We start from the raw sequence: 20926 nt of genomic DNA on the forward strand, positions 1-20926 counted from the left end.
GGACTTCTGACCTAGAAAACCAGTAGTATACCTTCTCACTTTCTTATCAGTGTGGATTCATGGGTTGTTTTCTTTCTTATAAGTGAGTTAAAATTAAAATCTTTTTCTGTCAGTATTCATTTTTATATTCAGATTGCCTCAAATTTGGCCTTGGGGAGCCCCTTCAAGATCCTTGTGACATGTTCTCAATCCTTGTGACTGTCCTCTTTTTTGGCATAGCAAGATATTCCACACCTATTTTGTACTTTCCTTCCTCAACTTGGAATCAGAACACAAACTCCTTTTTTTATATCTTTTTAAATGTATTATGTTCATATATCTCCAAAGATTGAATGTGTCCTGGATTGAGCTATCTTACAATCTTAATGAATATACAGTTGAGCAAAAGAATAAGAATAAATTAAAATTTTCATAAGTAATAAACATAAAAGTAAAAAAAAATCAATTTCTTCATAATATGAATTGAGCGTTTACAAAATTAATTGGTTCATTTATCCATGGTTGAATATTGCTTATTGCTAGAATGAAACAGAGTTCAGCTAATTTCTCTTTCTATTGATTGTTTTTATAGAGGTAAGCTTTAGGAAACCTTAGAACACGAACTCTTGAGCAGTGCACTGTGCTGCTTCTTACATTAAACTCTGCACTGTTTTTCTTATAAAAATATTGCAAAGACAACATAATAGTGATTGACCATTGGGAAAACCTTGTAACTGGGCTTCAAAGTTTGCCGCAAGAATGAGAAGTATGGAGTGTCTGGCCTTATCATTCCAGTCCTCCTGTGTCTGCTTGGCATGGTGTTCCTGCCAGGGCTGGGCAAGTAGCAGCAGGGATTTACGAATATTTTCACATAAAGTTATAAAACGAAATGCTTATCTTTGACTGTAGAGGCTGAATTTTGTTCCGGAGCCTGTCCATAAGTTTCTGTATTATACTCACTCAGAAATGGTTCAGTATGCAGTCCTTTAAAAAAATCGTTCTGTAGAATTCTTAGCTAACAGTTTATAGTGATGCATAGAAAGAGATTGAATGTAATGCTCCAGAGAAAACTTTAGTCTTTGGGGATATGTAGAAACCTCACATGATTACAGACATTCCTCTTAGACAGGGGTCACAAGCACAGAATGCTCTCAGGGGCCTGGCAGGAGATAAGAATGAGTGAAGCAGGTCAGGTGGGGACGGTGCTGAACTGGACAGCGCAGGCCTGTCCTGCAGGGAGCACTTGCACTTCTCTGGTTGACTCTTGCCTTGCCAGAGAGAGAGCCCAGGATTGCCAGGGTTTTCAAGAGAAGTCCAGAAATCTAGATTTTTATATGAATTCCTCCAATTTCAAAAGGTTAACAATTAACTCAATTTTATTTTTAAAGCACAAGGAGGAACGAACAAACCATGTCTGCAGATTGGTTTTGGCCCTCGTGTCAGCAGTTTATAACCTCTGGTCTAGGATATGCTGGTAACCAACATTGTTGCACATGAGGACTATTTAGAACGGCGTTCTTAGCCTTTTTGGTGCAGTGGGTGGCGTTGGCAGTATGGGGAAGCTTATGGGTCTCTTCTCAGAATAATGTTTTTTAAGTGTATTTTAAAAATACATAAGACTACAAAGAAAATAAATTGTATTGAAGTGTAGTTCTCAAAATATTTTTAAAAACCAAATTTGTGATATGTATGCCTTTTATTAGTACATTAAATAACATGATCTAGTGGTAGGTCTGTTCACTGCCATAATTTTTAAATACTGTGGGAGTAAGTGATTTTTTTTGGCCGCGCTGCGCAGCTTTCAGTATCTCAGTTCCCGACCAAGAATTGAACCTGCGCCACGGCAGTGAAAGCCTGGAGTCCTAACCACTGGGCCACCAGAGAACTCCTGAGAATAAGTGATTTTTTGAGATAACTGTAACAACTGTAAAAGAGTGTTACAATACCTGACATCTGTTGCTGGCAGGGTCACAGGCATTGCTAATACTATCCTCCTTTGTTGCCTACATTCCTAATAGAAGGTAATGTTAAATTGGAACTAGAATTTGGTGAAAACAAGGATGTCATTCCTCCCCTGCCTGCCCCCATCCATGTTTAGTGACAGCCAATGAATCTCAGGTTTAGGACCCTTGGTCCAAAATAATCCTCAACCTACTTATAGTAGCCTAAGGATAGCAGTATAGTGTTATTGAGTGTAATTAAGCCAGCCACCATCTTACAGTTTATTTCTTTTATTTCTTTCTCTATAGTTAACTTTCTGGTTACTGAACTTGATTCTGTGTTTTTCTTTAGAACGTTATCACTTGTCTTACAAGATTGTACGAACAGACAGTCGCCTGGTTCGCAGCATCCTGACAGCCCATGGATTTCATGAAGTAAGCTCATTTTTACTACCTTACCTTATCTGCTCAAAAGCTGAAAATCCTATCCACCTAACTGACTGTCAGCTAATAGGGCCAGCTCTAGAAAGTACACGGGACCACTCCTTAGTGATGATGCAGAACTTGCATTGACTTTCTGAGTCACTTTACCAGTTTTTCCTTGAAGTAGATGGAAAACATTTCCACAAGATTTTGTGGGGGTTTTTTTAGGGAAAGAAATTTTTTTTTCCTTGCTGTGTTTTTAGGCATGGGCTAGAGACAGAGTTTCCCATAAGGAATTGTCTAATACCCAATTAAACCTCTTTGATTACAAGCAACAGAAACAGACTCTGCCCAACATAAACCAAAAGGGATTTATAGTAAAGATGTGATGTACATAGAACAGCTAGCAGAACCAGAGGAAAAGCTGAAAAAGCAGACCTTTGGAAGAAGAGAGAATGCAATAGCTCCAGGGATCTGGCAACAAAAGTCTTCAAGACCACCTTTACTGCTGTGGAAAGAATCGACTGCATTCACTGTCCTTGTGCACTTCTCTGCTCAAGAAGCATATTCTGGAGATAGAACGATTGGCCTAGCTTGGGTCAAGGGTCCACTCCTTGGGGGAAGGGAGGGGCAGGTGATTGCCAGGTCCTTTAAAACCAAGGAGTATGTTATTCCCAAAGAAAATTGGGAAAATGGGGATTTGACATCAAAAGGCAAAGGCAAATATGCTGGATGGACTTCCACTGTGGATATTTTGATACAGTTGATAAAAGTCTGGTTGCTCGCTTCTTATCCTAGGTTGAGGTATGAAGTAGACATTTTGAGGAAGTTCTGATACCAGTTTATATACTGTCTTTGTTGCTGTTTTATTTCCAGGGCTTAACATGGTACCTGTCACATCAGAGGCAGAGAGTACATAATTGTTGAATGAATGGACAAATGAATTCTAATGAATGAATGAATGAATTCTAAGTTGGTTTGCTACTATAAGGTTTTAGATCTGATTATCACTTTATACCCAGCATCTGCAAGGATATAAGGACAGTCTGAGAAGGGAGTTTTGGGGTTGGGTCCTCATCTCTCACTTTGATATGCAAGAATATTTAGAGATACCATGGACTTCTATAAAAGGATTAATTCTACTTTTTGCATGTGATACTCGTCCAACTCTCTCATTCTTTAAACTTGCTTATCCCTCTGTTCTGTACACTCAGCTTTTGTCTTACTAGGCTCACATCCTAACTGGCCCGCCCCTGTGAGTGCTCTGTGGATGAAAAATCTCTATGACTTTTTACTTCCATCATTCTTCCAGGGACTGTCTCTGGTGTTTCTTTCATTTTTTTTTTTTTTTTAATAAATTTATTTATTTATTTTTGGCTGCGTTGGGTCTTCGTTGCTGCGCGCGGGCTTTGTCTAGTTGCGGCAAGTGGTGGTTACTCTTCGTTGTGGTGCGCAGTCTTCTCATTGCAGTGGCTTCTCTTGTTGTGGAGCACAGGCTCTAGGTGCACGGGCTTCAGTAGTTGTGGCACGGGGGCTCAGTAGTTGTGGCTCACGAGCTCTAGAGCGCAGGCTCAGTAGTTGTGGCGCATGGGCTTAGTTGCACCGCGGCATGTGGGATCTTCCCGGACCAGGGCTCGGACCTGTGTCCCCTGCATTGGCAGGCAGATTCTTAACCACGGCGCCACCAGGGAAGTCCCTCTGGTGTTTCTTATCTTGTCTTTTTATCTGCCCTTAGGTTCACCCAAGCAGCACTGACTATAACCTAATGTGGACAGGATCCCACCTGAAGCCCTTTTTACTTCGCACCCTCTCTGAAGCACAAAAGGTTAATCACTTTCCCAGGTAATGCTCTTGTAGCTACTTTGCTCCATTTAAAGGTACCTGACATTGAGGCATGTAGCCAGCAGAGATAATTAACATCCTTTAAAAAAAAAAAGAAGTCTGTGATATAGGGCAGCAGTCTGCAAATGAAACTGAGGTGTTCACATCCCTGGACATACCTGAAGACTTTGCAAGGAGTCTGTAGGATGGATGGTTTTAAAATACACTACTTCTGGATTGCAAATCCCATAGATTCTCTTTCCTAAAATTGAGCTGCTTGTGAGCCCCTCATGTGGATAGGTTCTCCCTTCTCACCTTCTTTTTCATAGTTACTGTTTTTTCCCTTTATAAAAGAACGGCCCACCTAGAATCTTAATATGGTGCATTGTCCTGGGGTGTAAAAATTTCAAGGGTTGCAAAGAAAGGAACAAAAATATTGGTGTTTAATTCAGGTAATAGCATAACAAATCTTTTTGCATGATAATGATTTCCATTTCTTTGCTTTTAACAGAATTGAAGAAGGACATAATCAAGTTGTCAGCTGATAGATCATTAAATATAAAATTTAAAGATAGGTCATCTTGTGACTTTTGACATATAATTAGAAAAGAGTTCAAAGAATTGAATGATATTGCGATATTAAACTTCTGCCAGTCTCATTGGTTAACGTCAGCCTAGAGAGGCAATATTGCCTAGTGGCTAGAAGCACGGGCTCTGCAGCCAGCTAACCTGGGCCCAGATCGCAGTTCCGCTGACTGATCTTGGGCAAGTGAGCTTTCTGAGCGTCAGCTTCCTCATTGGTAAAAAGAAGGTACTAATGACACACACTTTGTAGGACTATCGTGAGGATTTAATAAGTGCTTAGAACATCACATGCCTTCCACATAGTAAACACTATATAAGTGTTAGCTATTATATTTGTGAACAAGGTTTCTCAGTGTTTACATCTATGAAAGAGAAAATAGGAATAGAATTGATGCTGAAACCCTGCATTATTCTAGCAGTGAGTAATTTTCAACTATGGAGAGATACATGACCTATTGGAGAAGAGGGCAGCTAATCTCATCTGTCTAATGAAGAGATGCAAATCTAATAGGAATTTTCTTATTTGCTCAGTGGTTGAGTTATATTTTATTTCCAGGACTTATGCCCCAGGTACTCACTCATGCTAACAAGTTTTGTTTTCAGTCACTTCATATACTTGTCTCCTCATTTTTTAGAAACGAAGGCTCTTTCTTGATTATTCAATTCTACTGTCTTATACTCAGTCAATGGGTATAAATACCCAGCCTATGCTGTCTCTAATGTCAAATAGTTTCTTCATAATCTTAGATAAATGTATATTTTGAATCTTTATAACAAGTTCCAGTGTTATTTTATGTGTGAGCTTCATGGGCAGAAAATAATTTAAACTTTATTTTCTTCCTTACTGCCTGGAAGATGTGGATTTGGTTTTCTAAATGTGTGACTGGGTGCTTGAAGTGAATCAGATGCAACTATTTTAAATAGGTATTTAAACAGTCTTAAAATAGCTCACAGTAGAGGCTGCATTCCTAATTCCTGTTAGTAGTATATTATTTATTTCAATAGTTTTTGAACTATTCCTGTAGGTGTATAGGAATTCCACCTCAATTTGGACTCAGTCAGTATTAATAAATTTTAACCTATATTTTCTTCACTTCTCTTTGAATGTGTTATACATGTATGTTTGGGAATATTAATAATCCATTACCTAAATGCAGTATACTTTGTGGCTTCTGGTGCTATGTATTTTCTAAGAAAATACATAGCACCAGAAGTTAGAAGTCTTTTTCAATCCAAAGACTTCTAACTCACATGCAAGAGGAATGCAAACACTTGAAATGTTTCCAATATTATTGTGTACTCTTTTTATGTAATTTTTTATTTTAAATAATTTTAGACTTTTAGAAAAGTTGCAAAAATAATATAGAGTTCCTATGTGCCCTTTACCCAGTTTTCCTAATGTTAAATCAGTTATAACCATAGTATAGTTATCAAAATGGAGAAATTGATGTTAGTATAATGTACATTTTAATAAAAATTTATAATATTTACGGTGTTTTGATGAATTGTGTACTATGTTCTTACAATGATAGGTCAATATATGTATAACAAGTACAGCCTTATGATCACAGGAAATTAAAAAATGTTAAACATAATTTGTATACATATTTTCATTGTAGAGAAGGTATAATATAATATAAAAGACTTACAAGCATTAAATATGTTCTGTTAGGCTAAGCTGTTCTTTGGGGGAAATGGAATGGAAGAAGTAAAAGCAAAAGTGAATTGGGGGATGTCTGGGTGGGAGTAGGCGAGGCTTCTGGGGTGCTGGGAATGTTCTGTGCTCAGTGGTGTTCACACAGGTGACCAAAATTCATCATGCTTTGCAGTTGTGATTTGTGTACTTTCCTGTTTATACGTTACTTTCAGTAAAAAGTATAGTATTGTAAAAAGTGAAAAATTTACCGACAAAAAGAGCCTTTTCTTTTGTAGTACTTTTAAAATGTACAGTGGCTAGTGAATCCTGATGTTATTTAGGTTCCCTTGAATATACTTAAAAGGATACTGTTATAGTTTTATTTTAAAATTATATTTGCCATTCATTGGATCCTTTGGAACATTTTAAATTTATGATGAAAAATCTTAGATGCCAACTAAGAGGATACATAGTTTCCCAAAATTTGTATCGGGAGTACCAAGCAAAAATGTTTGGAGACCACTAATATTGGGTAACTGTAGGAGAATTTGTTGTTTCTCTTATCCTCTGGTTCAGTGTTTCCTTTTTTTTTTTTTTTTTTGATTTTGACATACCATTGCATTCAAGAGTTTATTTATTTATTTAAAAAAATTTTTTAAATCTCTCTTTTCTTTTTTTTTGAAATTTTGAATTTTATTTTATTTATCTTTTTATACAGCAGGTTCTTATTAGTCATCCATTTTATACACATCAGTGTATACATGTCAATCCTAATCTCCCAATTCATCACACCACCACCCCCGCCCCAGCCGCTTTCCACCCTTGGTGACCATACGTTTGTTCTCTACATCTGTGTCTCAGTTTCTGTCCTGCAAACCAGTTCATCTGTACCATTTTTCTAGATTCCACATATATGTGTTAATATACGATATTTGTTTTTCTCTTTCTCACTTACTTCACTCTGTATGACAGTCTCATTAGGTCCATCCACGTCTCTACAAATGACCCAATTTCATTCCTTTTTTATGGCTGAGTAGTATTCCATTGTATATATGTACCACATCATCTTTATCCATTCGTCTGTCGATGGGCATTTAGGTTGTTTCCATGACCTGGCTATTGTAAATAGTGCTGCATTGAACATTGGGGTGCATGTGTCCTTTTGAATTATAGTTTTCTCTGGGTGTATGCCCAGTAGTGGGATTGCTGGGTCATATGGTAGTTCTATTTTTAGTTTTGTAAGGAACCTCCATACTGTTCTCCATAGTGGCTGTATCAATTTACATTCCCACCAACAGTGCAGGGGGGTTCCCTTTTCTCCACACCCTCTCCAGCATTTACTGCTTGTAGATTTTTCTGATGATGCCCATTCTAACTGGTGTGAGGTAGTCATTGTAGTTTTGATTTGCATTTCTCTAATAATTAGTGATGTTGAGCAGCTTTTCATGTGCTTCTTGGCCATCTGTATGTCTTCTTTGGTGAAATGTTTATTTAGGTCTTCTGCCCATTTTTTGATTGGTTTGTTTGTTTTTTTAATATTGAGCTGCATGAGCTGTTTATATATTTTGGAGATTAATCCTTTGTCTGTTGATTTGTTTGCAAATATTTTCTCCCATTCTGAGGGTTGTCTTTTTGTTTTGTTTATGGTTTCCTTTGCTGTGCAAAAGCTTTTAAGTTTCATTAGGTCCCATTTGTTTATTTTTGTTTTTATTTCCATTACTCTAGGAGGTGGATCAAAAAAATATCTTGTTGTGATTTATGTCAAAGAGTGTTCTCCCTATGTTTTCCTCTAAGAGTTTTATAATGTCCGGTCTTACATTTACGTCTCTAATCCATTTTGAGTTTATTTTTGTGAATGGTGTTAGGGCGTGTTCTAATTTCATTCTTTTACATGTAGCTGTCCAGTTTTCCAAGCACCACTTATTGAAGAGACTGTCTTTTCTCCATTGTATATCCTTGCCTCCTTTGTCATAGATTAGTTGACCATATGTGCATGGGTTTATCTCTGGGCTTTCTATCTTGTTCCATTGATCTATATGTCTGTTTTTGTGCCGGTAGCATATTGTCTTGATTACTGTAGCTTTGTAGTATAGTCTGAAGTCAGGGAGTCTGATTCCTCCAGCTCCGCTTTTTTCCCTCAAGAGTGCTTTGACTATTCGGGGTCTTTTGTGTCTGCAGACACATTTTAAGATTTTTTGTTCTAGTTCTGTAAAAAATGCCATTGGTAATTTGATAGGGATTGCATTGAATCTGTAGATTGCTTCGGGTAGTATAGTCATTTTCACAATATTGATTCTTCCAATCCAAGAACAGAGTATATCTCTCCATCTGTTTGTATCATCTTTAGTTTCTTTCATCAGTGTCTTACAGTTTTCTGCATACAGGTCTTTTGTCTCCTTACTAGGTTTATTCCTAGGTATTTTATTCTTCTTGTTGCAGTGGTAAATGAGAGTGTTTCCTTAATTTCTCTTTTAGATTTTTCATCATTAGGGTATAGGAATGCAAGAGATATTTGTGCATTAATTTTGTATCCTGCTACTTTACCAAATTCATTGATTAGCTCTAGTAGTTTTCTGGTAGCATCTTTAGGATTCTCTATGTATAGTATCATGTCATCTGCAAACAGTGACCGTTTTACTTCTTCTTTTCTGATTTGGATTCCTTTTATTTCTTTTTCTTCTCTGATTGCTGTGGCTTAAACTTCATAAACTGTGTTGATCAATAGTGGTGAGAGTGGGCAACCTTGTCTTGTTCCTGATCTTAGTGAAAATGGTTTCAGTTTTTCACCATTGAGAACGATGTTGGCTGTGGGTTTGTCATATATGGCCTTTATTATGTTGATGTAAGTTCCCTCTATGCCTACTTTCTGGAGGATTTTTATCATAAATGGGTGTTGAATTTCACCAAAAGCTTTTTCTGCATCTGTTGAGATGATCATATAGATTTTCTCCTTCAGTTTGTTAATATGGTTTATCACATTGATTGATTTGCCTATATTGAAGAATCCTTGCATTCCTGGGATAAACCCCACTTGATCGTGGTGTATAATCCTTTTAATGTGCTGTTGGATTCTGTTTGCTAGTATTTTGTTGAGAATTTTGAGATGTTCATCAGGGATATTGGCCTGTAGTTTTCTTTTTTTGTGACATCGTTGTCTGCTTTTGGTATCAAGGTGATGGTGGCCTCGTAGAATGAGTTTGGGAGTGTTCCTCCCTCTGCTATATTTTGGAAGAGTTTGAGAAGGATAGGTGTTAGCTCTTCTCTAAATGTTTGATAGAATTTGCCTGTGAAGCCATCTGGTCCTGAGCTTTTGTATGTTGGAAGATTTTTAATCACAGTTTCAATCTCAGTGCTTGTGATTGATCTGTTTATATTTTCTATTTCTTCCGGTTCAGTCGTGGAAGGTTGTGCTTTTCTAAGAATTTGTCCATTTCTTCCCGGTTGTCTATTTTATTGGCATAAAGTTGCTTGTAGTAATCTCTTATGATCCTTTGTATTTCTGCAGTGTCAGTTGTTACTTCTCCTTTTTCATTTCTAATTCTGTTGATCTGAGTCTTCTCCCTTTTTTTCTCGATGAGTCTGGGTAACGGTTTGTCAATTTTGTTTATCTTCTCAAAGAACCAGCTTTTAGTTTTATTGATATTTGCTATTGTTTCCTTCATTTCTTTTTCATTTATTTCTGATCTGATCTTTATGATTTCTTCTGCTAACTTTGGGTTTTTTTTGTTTCTTTCTCTAATTGCTTTAGGTGTAAGGTTAGATTGTTTATTTGAGATTTTTCTTGGTTCTTGAGGTAGGATTGTGTTGCTATAAACTTCCGTCTTAGAACTGCTGTTTGCTGCATCCCATAGGTTTTGGGTGGTCATGTTTTCATTGTCATTTGTTTCTAGGTATTTTTTGATTTCCTCTTTGATTTCTTCAGTGATCTCTTGGTTATTTAGTAGGTATTGTTTAGCCTCCATGTGTTTGTATTTTTTACAGATTTTTTCCTGTAATTGATATCTAGTCTGATAGCATTGTGGTCGGAAAAGGTACTTGATACGATTTCAATTTTCTTAAATTTACCAAGGCTTGATTTGTTACCCAGATATGATCTATCCTGGAGAATGTTCCATGAGCACTTGAGAAGGTAGTGTATTCTGTTGTTTTGGGATGGAATGTCCTATAAATATCAATTAAGTCCATCTTGTTTAATGTATCATTTAAAGCTTGTTTCCCCTCACTTATTTTCGTTTTGGATGATCTGTCCATTGGTGAAAGTGGTGTGTTTAAGTGTCCTACTATTATTGTGTTACTGTCGATTTCCCCTTTTATGGCTGTTAGCATTTGCCTTATGTATTGAAGTATGTTGGGTGCATAAATATTTATAATTGTTATATCTTCTTCTTGGATTGATTCCTTGATCGTTATGTAGTGTCCTTTGTCTCTTGTAATAGTCTTTATTTTAAAGTCTATTTTGTCTGATATGAGAATTGCTACTCCAGCTTTCTTTTGATTTCCATCTGCATGGAATATCTTTTTCCATCCCCTCACTTTCAGTCTGTATGTGTCGCTAGGTCTGAAGTGGGTCTCTTGTAGACAGCATATATACGGGTTGTGTTTTTGTATCCGTTCAGCGAGCCTGTGTCTTTTGATTGGAGCATTTAATCCATTTACATTTAAGGTAATTGTCGATATCTATGTTCCTATTACCATTTTCTTAATTGTTTTGGGTTTGTTTTTGTAGGTCTTTTCCTTCTCTTGTGTTTCCCACTTAGAGAAGTTCCTTTAGCATTTGTCGTAAAGCTGGTTTGGTGGTGCCAAATTTTCTTAGCTTTTGCTTGTCTGTAAAGGTTTTAATTTCTCTGTCGAATCTGAATGAGATCCTTGCAGGGTAGAATAATCTTGGTTGTAGGTTTTTCCATTTCATCACTTTAAATATGTCCTGCCACACCTTTCTGGCTTGCAGAGCTTCTGCTGAAAGATCAGCTGTTAACATTATGGGGATTCCCTTGTATGTTATTTGTTGCTTTTCCCTTGCTGCTTTTAATATTACTTCTTTTCTATTTGATTTTTGATAGTTTGATTAATATGTGTCTTTGTGTGTTTCTCCTTGGATTTATCTTATATGGGACTCTGCACTTCCTGGACTTGATTGACTATTTCCTTTCCCATATTAGGGAAGTTTTCAACTATAATTTCTTCAAATATTTTCTCAGTCCCTTTCTTTTTCTCTTCTTCTTCTGGGACCCCTATAACTTGAATGTTGGTGCATTTAATGTTGTCCCAGAGGTCTATGAGACTGTCCTCAGTTCTTTTCTTTCTCTTTTCTTTATTCTGCTCTGCGGTAGTTATTTCCACTATTTATCTTCCAGGTCACTTATTCGATCTTCTGCCTCAGTTATTCTGCTATTGATTCTTTCCAGAGCATTCTTTTTTTTTTTTTGGGCCGCGTTGGGTTTTTGTTGCTGCATGTGGGCTTTCTCTAGTTGTGGTGAGCAGGGGCTACTCTTCATTGTGGTGTGTGGGCTTCTCATTGCGGTGGCTTTTCTTGTTGTGGAGCACAGGCTCTAGGTGTGCGGGCTTCAGTAGTTGTGGCACACAGGCTCAGTAGTTGTGGCTCGCAGGCTCTAGAGCGCAGGCTCAGTAGTTGTGGCATAAGGGCTTAGTTACTCCATGGCATGTGGGATCTTCGTGGACCAGAGCTTGAACCTTTGTCCCCTGCATTGGCAGGCGGATTCTTAACCACTGCGCCACCAGGGAAGCCCCTTCTAGAGAGTTTTTAATTTCATTTATTGTGTTGTTCATCACTGTTTGTTTGCTCTTTAGTTCTTCTAGGTCCTTGTTAAATGTTTCTTGTATTTTCTCCATTCTATTTCCAAGATTTTGGATCATCTTTACTGTCATTACTCTGAATTCTTTTGCAGGTAGACTGCCTATTTCCTCTTCATTTATTTGGTCTGGTGGGTTTTTACCTTGTTCCTTCATCTGCTGTGTATTTCTCTGTCTTCTCGTTTTGCTAAACTTACTGTGTTTGTGGTCTCCTTTTCGCAGGCTGCAGGTTCGTAGTTCCCATTGTTTTTGGTGTCTGCCCCCAGTGGGTAAGGTTGGTTCAGTGGGTTGTGTAGGCTTCCTGGTGGAGGGGACTGCTGCCTGTGTTCTGGTGGATAAGGCTGGATCTTGTCTTTCTGGTAGGCAGGACTGCAGCCAGTGGTGTGTTTTGGGGTGTCTGTGAACTTATTATAATTTTAGGCAGCCTCTCTGCTAATGGGTGGGGTTGTGTTCCCGTCTTGCTAGTTGTTTGGCACGGGGTGTCCAGCACTGGAGCTTGCTGGTCGTTGAGTGGAGCTGGGTCTTAGCGTTGAGACGGAGATCTCTGGGAGAGTTCTTGCTGATTGATATTACGTGGGGCCGGGAGGTCTCTGGTGGACCAATGTCCTGAACTCGGCTCTCCCACCTCAGAGGCTCAGGCCTGACACTCGGCTGGAGCACCGAGACCCTGTCAGCCACATGGCTTTTGGGAAGTCTGAGGTCTTCTGCCAGTGTTCAGTAGGTGTTCTGTAGGAGTTGTTCCACATGTAGATGTGTTTTTGATGTATTTGTGGGGAGGAAGGTGACCTCCATGTATTACTCCTCCGCCATCTTGAAGGTCCCCTAAGCCTGATTCAGTGTTTCTAATTCCTTAATGATAAGCAACACTAGGGGTACTTTACATTCATAGGTCTTACTGCAGATTCAAGGAATCACCATCTCCAGAGAAGGTGTATATTTAAAAAGCACCTTCTAGGTGCTTAATCTTTCTAGGTAAATGTATACCTAGAAAGTTATATATTTTAAAATCAATGAGGTGATCTGTATCTCAGTCAAGTTTGGAAATTACTGATCTAGACTAAATCACTGTTACATTGTGGTCTCTGGACCATCTGTACCAAAATCACCTGGGGCCCATGTTTAAAATGTAGAACCCTAGACTTCATCCCAGAATTTTGAGAGATGTGACCCTGGAACATTTGTTTTTAAAGAAACTCTATAGGTGATTCTTATGTACACTAAAATTTGAGGACCTCTGCTCTAGATCTGAAGAGGACAGTGGGTAAGAAAGAAGTATTGGTGATACCTAGATTTGGCAAAGCAACCTTTGATTTTAAGAAATCAAAGTGAAAATCTTGTACTGAGGAACAGATAGAATGCATTTTCAATGGTTACAGCAAAGATTCTTAGATGGTTTTTAAATAGTGCAACAAACCATAGACTCATGAATCCAGTCGAGGCCAACTGAAGTGCCTTTTTGTAGTTTGCCAGATTACACTCCCTGATAGGTAGCGTTTATTGCCCTAGTTTTAAGGTGATCATTTCCTTGACAAAGTGATAGATTTGGGATATAATACTATCGTCAGTAACTGCTCATGAACTGTGAACTCTTTAGTATGTGATGACACAGGATAACCTCTGAGTCATAGCGTGCTGAAATGGAAATGCTTTTCTGAAATTTAGGTCGTATGAGCTAACCCGGAAGGACCGACTGTACAAAAACATCATTCGAATGCAGCATACGCACGGATTCAAGGCTTTTCACATCCTCCCTCAGACCTTCCTGCTGCCAGCTGAGTATGCGGAATTCTGTAGTAAGTGCTTGACTGCTGATGCTCCATTCTCACCCCCCATCCCCCATCCCCTATCCCCCATCCCCCATCCCCTATGCCCCATCCCCTATCCCCCATCCCCTATCCCCCATCCCCCATCCCCCATCCCCCATGCCCTATCCCCCATCCCCCATCCCCCATCCCCAGCAGCTGAACTTGGGGCAGATTTACTCCAAGGGCTGCCTCAAGTCAGGAACCAATCCGGGCTTTTCAGATCCTTAAAAAATTGTTTCTTTAGTAAAACAATTGCAGAGATAACTTTAAAACTGTTTTATTCTGAGCGTGTATGTGTGTGTTTATTCTTAGTAAGGACATTTATGTAAGGACACATTGGTATTGTATAAATGTGCTCCTGTTTATTACAAAAAGTCTCTTTTTCATTGACAAGAGTTAGTGCCCATGTAAGGATGGATATACTTCTGCATATGAACTACATATGCATCCTTTTTGGTATCTCTCTTCCTCTTGTCGTTTAAGGAATAGCCCTGTCCTCTCGATTTTTGGACTTGTGTGACTTATGTTCTTTGGGGTACATGTATCACGCTTCTTTTGGTGTTAGGGTTTAGAGGTACCAGTTAGTGACACTCTCTCTCCTTGGAGTACAGACTAATTGAAAAATATTCATGGGAGCGAAATAGGCACGTGAACGTCTGCTGTATTGGTGGTCAAGCTAGCTGGGAATGCATGGCCTGCATCCAAGTCTCATTGCTTCTTTTGTCTTGAAGTGAACTTACCTCCCCAGGTCCAAGCAGAGGAGATAGGCTATTTTAGACTCTCCCCCCATGGCGGGCAATGCCTGCCTCAGTAGGCTTAGAGCACAGAAGAGGCACGAATACAGAGAAGGTGTGAGGCAGGTCTTTTGTGAGAGTCTAAATAGGAAAAATAATAATAGCCAACACTTACTTAATGAACATTTCCCTTCTGTTAGGCCCTCTTCTAAGTGCTGCCTCTATTCTGAGGTAGGTACTGTTATTGTTCCCAGTTTTACAGGTGAGGAGACTAAGGTACAGAGAGGTTAAGTAACTTTCTGTAAGTTATGTGGCTGCAAATGGTGGGATTAGGATCCAGACCCTGCAGTTTGGCTTCAGAAGCCAGGCTCCTCACCACTGTGCTTTGTGGCCAAAGACAGTGGGCGTATACACACAATGACCATTTCCCAGTACCACCCATGAGAGAAGTCACTTCTGTGAGGAGGATCAGTTATGACACACAGAGAGGACAGCAAGACAGTTTTCTTCTCAATAAGTCCAAGAAAAAGACTATTCCTGTCTTATAGGTAGAGGAAGCATGGAGAGAGGAAGAGAAATTTTTCTCTAGACTTCCTGACTTTTGATTCTTTTAACCTGTTGGACCTAGCGGTCTGGTCTGGTCATGCAGTGCGGTGTTCATCCTCTGGGACTTGCATCAGGAGTGGTCACAGGGTCTCTCGCTCCCACCTTGGGGAGGCCATTCTTCTGAGAGCACTTGTTGACCCCGCTGGGACCAGTGGTTGGCAGTTCAGTGTTTGCCCGCAGAAGGCTCTGAAATGGGTCAGAGTAGAGTATCCACTAGATGAATTAAGTTAACTTCAAAGCTACAGTGCACTCAAAGCTGAACATTTATAGTTAGGAATTTTTGTTATGGGATTTTTAGCCATGTTATTGAAACCTCCTGTGCCTTAGCTTCCTCCTCTGTAAAATGGGACTGTTACTAGTACTGACATTATAGTGTTGTTGGGATGTTTAAATAGGTTAACACATGGAAAGCACTTGGAATGGTGCCTGATGGGTACTTAATAAATGTTCAATAATATTTCCTATTTCAAGTTATGTAGAGATGTATTGTTATATAATAAAAGTAAAAAATTGTGTAATAAGCCAACATGGTAGCATAAAAATGCTTCAACTAACATGTTAGCAACGTAAAAGCATTCCTGATATGAACTCCCTGCTGTTGAATTCCTATTGAGAAGTCAGAGTCCAGAATAATTTCCTAGTAAACACTAGAGGGATATTAAGTTGAAAATTCCCTTTTTCCTCTCTGCTATCTCTTATTCTGTGGTTCTTCCCCACCCTTTGGAGGCAGGTTGAGGGCTGGATGCTCATTCAGAAGACTGGATAGAGTTAGAGTTCCTCCATGCGTTCAGGCCTGATCTGTGTTTCAGTAGAATTGTTTCTTCAGCATATTTTTTTTAATAAATTTATTTATTTTATTTTATTTATTTTTGGCTGCTTTGGGTCTTTGTTGCTGCATGCAGGCTTTCTCTAGTTGCAGCCAGCGGGGGCTACTCTTCGTTGTGGTGCGCGGGCTTCTCTTGTTTCGGAGCAGGGGCTCTAGGCACACGGGCTCAATAGTTGTGGCGCACGGGCTTAGTTGCTTCGCAACATGTGGGGTCTTCCCAGACCAGGGATCGAACCCCTGTCCCCTGCATTGGCAGGTGGATTCTTAACCTCTGCGCCACCAGGGAAGCCCCATTTCTTCAGCATATTATTCAAACTCTTACAGGTTCTACATTCTAACAAAAATGAATTCAAAAGGTCAGTAGCACACCTAGAATGAATATAGCTGCAACCCAAAGCCACCACATTGAGCCCCAGGGCAGTTATTACAGGCAAATGATGTTCTTCAATCTCAAAACAAATCCCTCATTGCTGTTGCCTCCCAAAGACCACAGCGGGGACTTACTGTGCGGTAGAAGAGGGGCCAGGGAAGATGTGATGGTAAAGAGGAAGCTTCTTGGTTGCGGTCCTGCCACGATGCCAGTCATTCTTTGCCAGTAGTCCAGAGTCCGTGACCTCTACGCTTAAATCCACTGGGGAGAAATCCAGCATTAGTAGGTCAGTTGTGTTGCTAAGTTTACCTATTAGGGGAGAAACTTGCCTCTTCCTACCACTTCCTCTTTCAAAGAGACATTCCTCTTCCTCATAAAGTCTGTTTTCAGTTCTCTTCATTTCCTCTGCTGTCCACCTAGCATATTATAACTCACAAATTCCCTTTTCTCCATGACACTTGTGTTCCTGACCTTCCAGTGCTTGGTTGAGGGCAGGCAATAGGACATTTTTGAGAAGGCAAGTGACATGAACAGGTTGGCCTTTAGGAAAATAACTACATGAAATGAATTGGAGGGAGCAGGGGGAAGAAACACAGTGGTCGCTTTGGAAGTCATAATCCAGGTAAGAAGTATAGATAGACTGAGCTAGGTAGCTGGAATGGAACAGAGGCAGTGGAAAGAATGGTAGAATAAACACAGTTTACTAAGTGGCTGTGAGTAGTGAGGCAGAGGTCAAAGGTGTGCGTCTGAGAAGCTGGGAGGAGCATTAAGTCTTTAACCAGGGAGTGTAACGAGGAATGTAGAGCAGGGGTCCCCAACCCCCGGGGTTCCTGTTAGGAACCGGGCCGCACAGCAGGAGGTGAGCGGCAGGCGAGCAAGTGAAGCTTTATCTGCTGCTCCCCATCGCTCCCCATCGCTCGCATTACTGCCTGAACCATCCCCCCCCCGCCCCCCACTCCCCAACCCCTTGGCCGTGGAACCACGAAACCAGTCCCTGGTGCCAAAACGGTTGGGGACCGCTGACGTAGAGGAAAAGTGTTGAAGGACAAGAGGAGTGTCACATTTTGGACCTGGTGTGGATTTGAGGTGCCTACAGGCCTCCATGTGGTGATGTTTTGCAGGCAGTTGTAAAGGCAGTTTTGAGTTCTGGCCAAAGTTACAGGTTCTGGAAGTTGCAGATATGGAGGTGGATGTTACTACCAAGGAAGGGAAAAAGAAAGAGAAGAACTACAGAGAAGTCAGAGGGGAGAGAGACCTTGAAGATATGAGCAAGGGAATGAGGTCCCAGTGGAGGCAGGAGAGGGTTCAGTCAAGAGCCCAAGTAGAAGGGTGGGCTTCAGGAAGGAGGGCGTGTCTCTCCCCTAAAAGGAGGGAAAGAAGAAGGCTAAGTGGTCATCCAGGTAACATTTTAGATGGAGAGGAAAGCAGGTGAGTGGGTTTATGTTACAGATTCCTAGCCTTCTTGGTGAGAGGGTGATGAGGGCACGTACCAGGAATGAGGGACCTAGGGATGGGTTTGGGTGTTTGAGAGGAGCAGAAAGGCATGTGACTAGCCTGTGAAAGAACCTTTGAAAGGGAACTGATACGGAACAGACATGAGGATTGCCTGAAGACTCTAGAGAGACCAGCCAAGGCGGATCTCATGAATTTGTAGCTTTTTGTTCTAATGAGAGAAAACCTGAAATCCATCTCTGTAGAGACCTAGCCCAGAGACCAAACACTGCCTCAAGAGATGTGAAAGCCTGGATACTGCCAATCCGTTCCCAGTAATTAGAATGTGGGGCTTGGAATATACAGACCAGATCTTGCTAGATTCCTGGTGCCGCTGTTGCTAGTGTAACAGTATATAGTACAGTCGGAGGTCTGTGACCCCGAAGAACCTAACTGAGAATCTTGCCAACGGCAGCCACTCTCCAGCCGTGGACAGCTTTCTACACAGGGAGAAGGACACACAACAAGGAAGGCAGCGTGGCGCCAATATCAGAAAAGGAGAACTTTCCCCCCACGCCCTGGCAGATTTATGTTTACTTCTCACTGTCCAGAATTGCGTCCTCTGGTCATCTGTAGTTGCAAGAGAGACAGAAATAATTCCAAGGAATGAGCAAAACTTTAGTGTCAGCCAGTTAATTTCAGATGACTGGATTTCAAAGTAATCAGTAAATTTATAGAATCGTAATAGTAGGATTATGAGAGATCTCATAATTCAAATGACTAAACCCCTCATTTTAAAGATGAGACTGGATAATTTAAGCAAATTGCCCAGAATTAGAAAAGTCAGAATTAGAACTCAGATCTTCCTACTCCTGGTTCAGTGCTCTTTCCATTAGATTGAGCATGCTGCCGCCATAGGACCTGGAAGGCACCAGAAAGAGTTGCAGGCCCTGTCTAGTATATCTTCATCCTGACAGGCTGCCAAGCTCTTTGCCTTGCCTTTGCTTCTGACCCACATTTTTGGAACCTGTGAAAGAAATCAATCCTTGTTCTGAAATACAACAAATCAAGGAGAAAGGCCTAGCATGAAGACACTTTTTTTGATATTTAGAATTTCAAGAACATGATAAAAGTGAAGCACCAGAAACTTCTGATAAGCCTAGTCCACAAAGTAAGATTTATTAAACGCGTTAGATGGCAGAAGTTGCATTTAGCTAGATTTTCCCTGTTCTGAAAATGAGCATTTTCTGCGTCCGCTTGTCACCACAGGGGGTACTGTCTTCAGACGGGTCTGGTCATTTTCTTCGGCATTGCTGTATGTAGCTCCCTCACTTCCTCTTCGTGAGCTCAGTGTGTCTAATTACTTGCTTAGGGCCTGCCTTTCTGCTGTCTTTTCACTTCTGCACGCCCCATACTAGCAAACTGCCTAACACCGGTTGGGTACTTAGAAGTTTTGAATGAATGAATGAAGTTTAAAAATTTTTGTGATTTTTTTTGTTTTATTTTACTATTAATTGTTCCTTTTGTTTTCAAACTATTGTATCCTCAGAATTTGGGGAAAATGGAAAAATGGAAAAAATATATAAAGTATATATATATATACATCTATTCAGTGACTTCAGTTTATAGAGATTTAATTTGTCTTATATAAATATGCCATCTATTGCAGGAATTTAAAATTATGTAAATTATATAGGTAATATAGTCACGGTACCCAAAAAAATACAAAACAATAATCAGTGAAAAGCCTTTTTTCTCCTCTTTTCCTCAGTCATCCAGTTCTCCCCAGAGGTGATCAATGTTATTAGTATTTTTACATATCCTTCTAGAGGTATTCTCTGCACTTGCTGGCACATGGCTTGAGTGTGTATGTGAACAGATGGGAGCATACAATACCCAGTGCCCTGTACTTTACTTCTTAACACTCACCAGTCTCTTTGAGCTCATTCCCTCTCTGTTCCTTAATAACATTCTCATTTTGTGTGTCTGCTTAATATTTCATTATGTAGAGCAGGTGTCTGCAAACTACAGCCCTTGTGTCAAATCTGGTCCTATGCCTTTTTATATGTATCCCATGAGCTAAAAATGATTTTTACATTTTTAAATGGTTGAAGAAAATCAAAAGAAGAATAAGATTTTGTGGCATGTGGAAATCATAGGAAATTCAGTGTCCATAAATAAAGTTTTTTTGGGGCCCAGCCATGCTCCTTTGTTTACGTATTGTTTATGGTAGCTTTTGAGCTACAGTGACAGAGTTGCATGGCCTGCAAAGCCTAAGCTATTTATTATCTGGCTTTTTACCAAAAAATAGTTTGCCGGCCCCTCATATAGATGCAATATAGTGTATTTAATTAGTTGATGGGCGTCTTTTGCTATTAAAATGCAGCACTGAATAATCTTGTACAAAGAACCTTTCAATATGTGTGAGCAGGACTAGAGAATACATTCCCAGAAGTGGAATTGCTCACGGAGTTTTACATTCTGTGTGGCACATGACATTTTTTCTAATTCTGTGAGGTCACATCAAGGGAAAAAGCAGGGGAGGGTGGCGGAGAGAAGACAAGGAGGTCTTCTTTCTCTCCTGGTGAAATGGTTTGTGGCACCGACAAAGTCAAGTTCCTGTTGCGAGGCCTTGAAAAGACAGTTTGGCTCCTATCAGAGGGAGAGTCCTTTGTCTCTGCTTCTCTCTCGTGTCCACTGACCTTCCCTAAGTGGAGGCCGGAGCCATCTGCAGGCCTCTGGGACTCCTCATATTGGTTGTGTATTTTCTTTTCCTATGATCCAAAGGTATTTAAAGTGTAAACCTGAACCTGGGAAAGGAAAAAAAGTAAAGGGCACCTTTTAACCACTCGTCAATTATTGTCCTTCCTTTCCACTCACATTGTTTTATTTAAGGCGATTTTTTCTTATAAGCTCAGAGAAACTGCTTAAGGAAAGTAACCATATTAGGGGATCTAGC

At 40.0% G+C, this 20926-nt stretch overlaps 1 protein-coding gene across 9 annotated transcripts in view; it reads left to right on the forward strand.

Annotated features, from left to right (window-relative positions):
• Positions 1 to 20926, forward strand: part of TTLL5 (tubulin tyrosine ligase like 5) — a 319306-nt gene that overhangs the window by 17837 nt on the left and 280543 nt on the right. For 8 of the 9 annotated variants that reach the window (XM_059914699.1, XM_059914700.1, XM_059914707.1 and 5 more), the window contains exons 4-6: positions 2272 to 2354; positions 4078 to 4184; positions 13858 to 13988. In XM_059914699.1, the coding sequence (XP_059770682.1) occupies positions 2272 to 2354; positions 4078 to 4184; positions 13858 to 13988 (321 nt within the window). Of the gene's footprint in view, positions 1 to 2271; positions 2355 to 4077; positions 4185 to 13857; positions 13989 to 20926 lie in introns of those variants that run through there. The other variant, XM_059914705.1, reaches the window with a different exon arrangement.

This window comes from Balaenoptera ricei, chromosome 2, assembly GCF_028023285.1.
Source record: "Balaenoptera ricei isolate mBalRic1 chromosome 2, mBalRic1.hap2, whole genome shotgun sequence".
NCBI classification, from domain to species: Eukaryota; Metazoa; Chordata; class Mammalia; order Artiodactyla; family Balaenopteridae; genus Balaenoptera; species Balaenoptera ricei.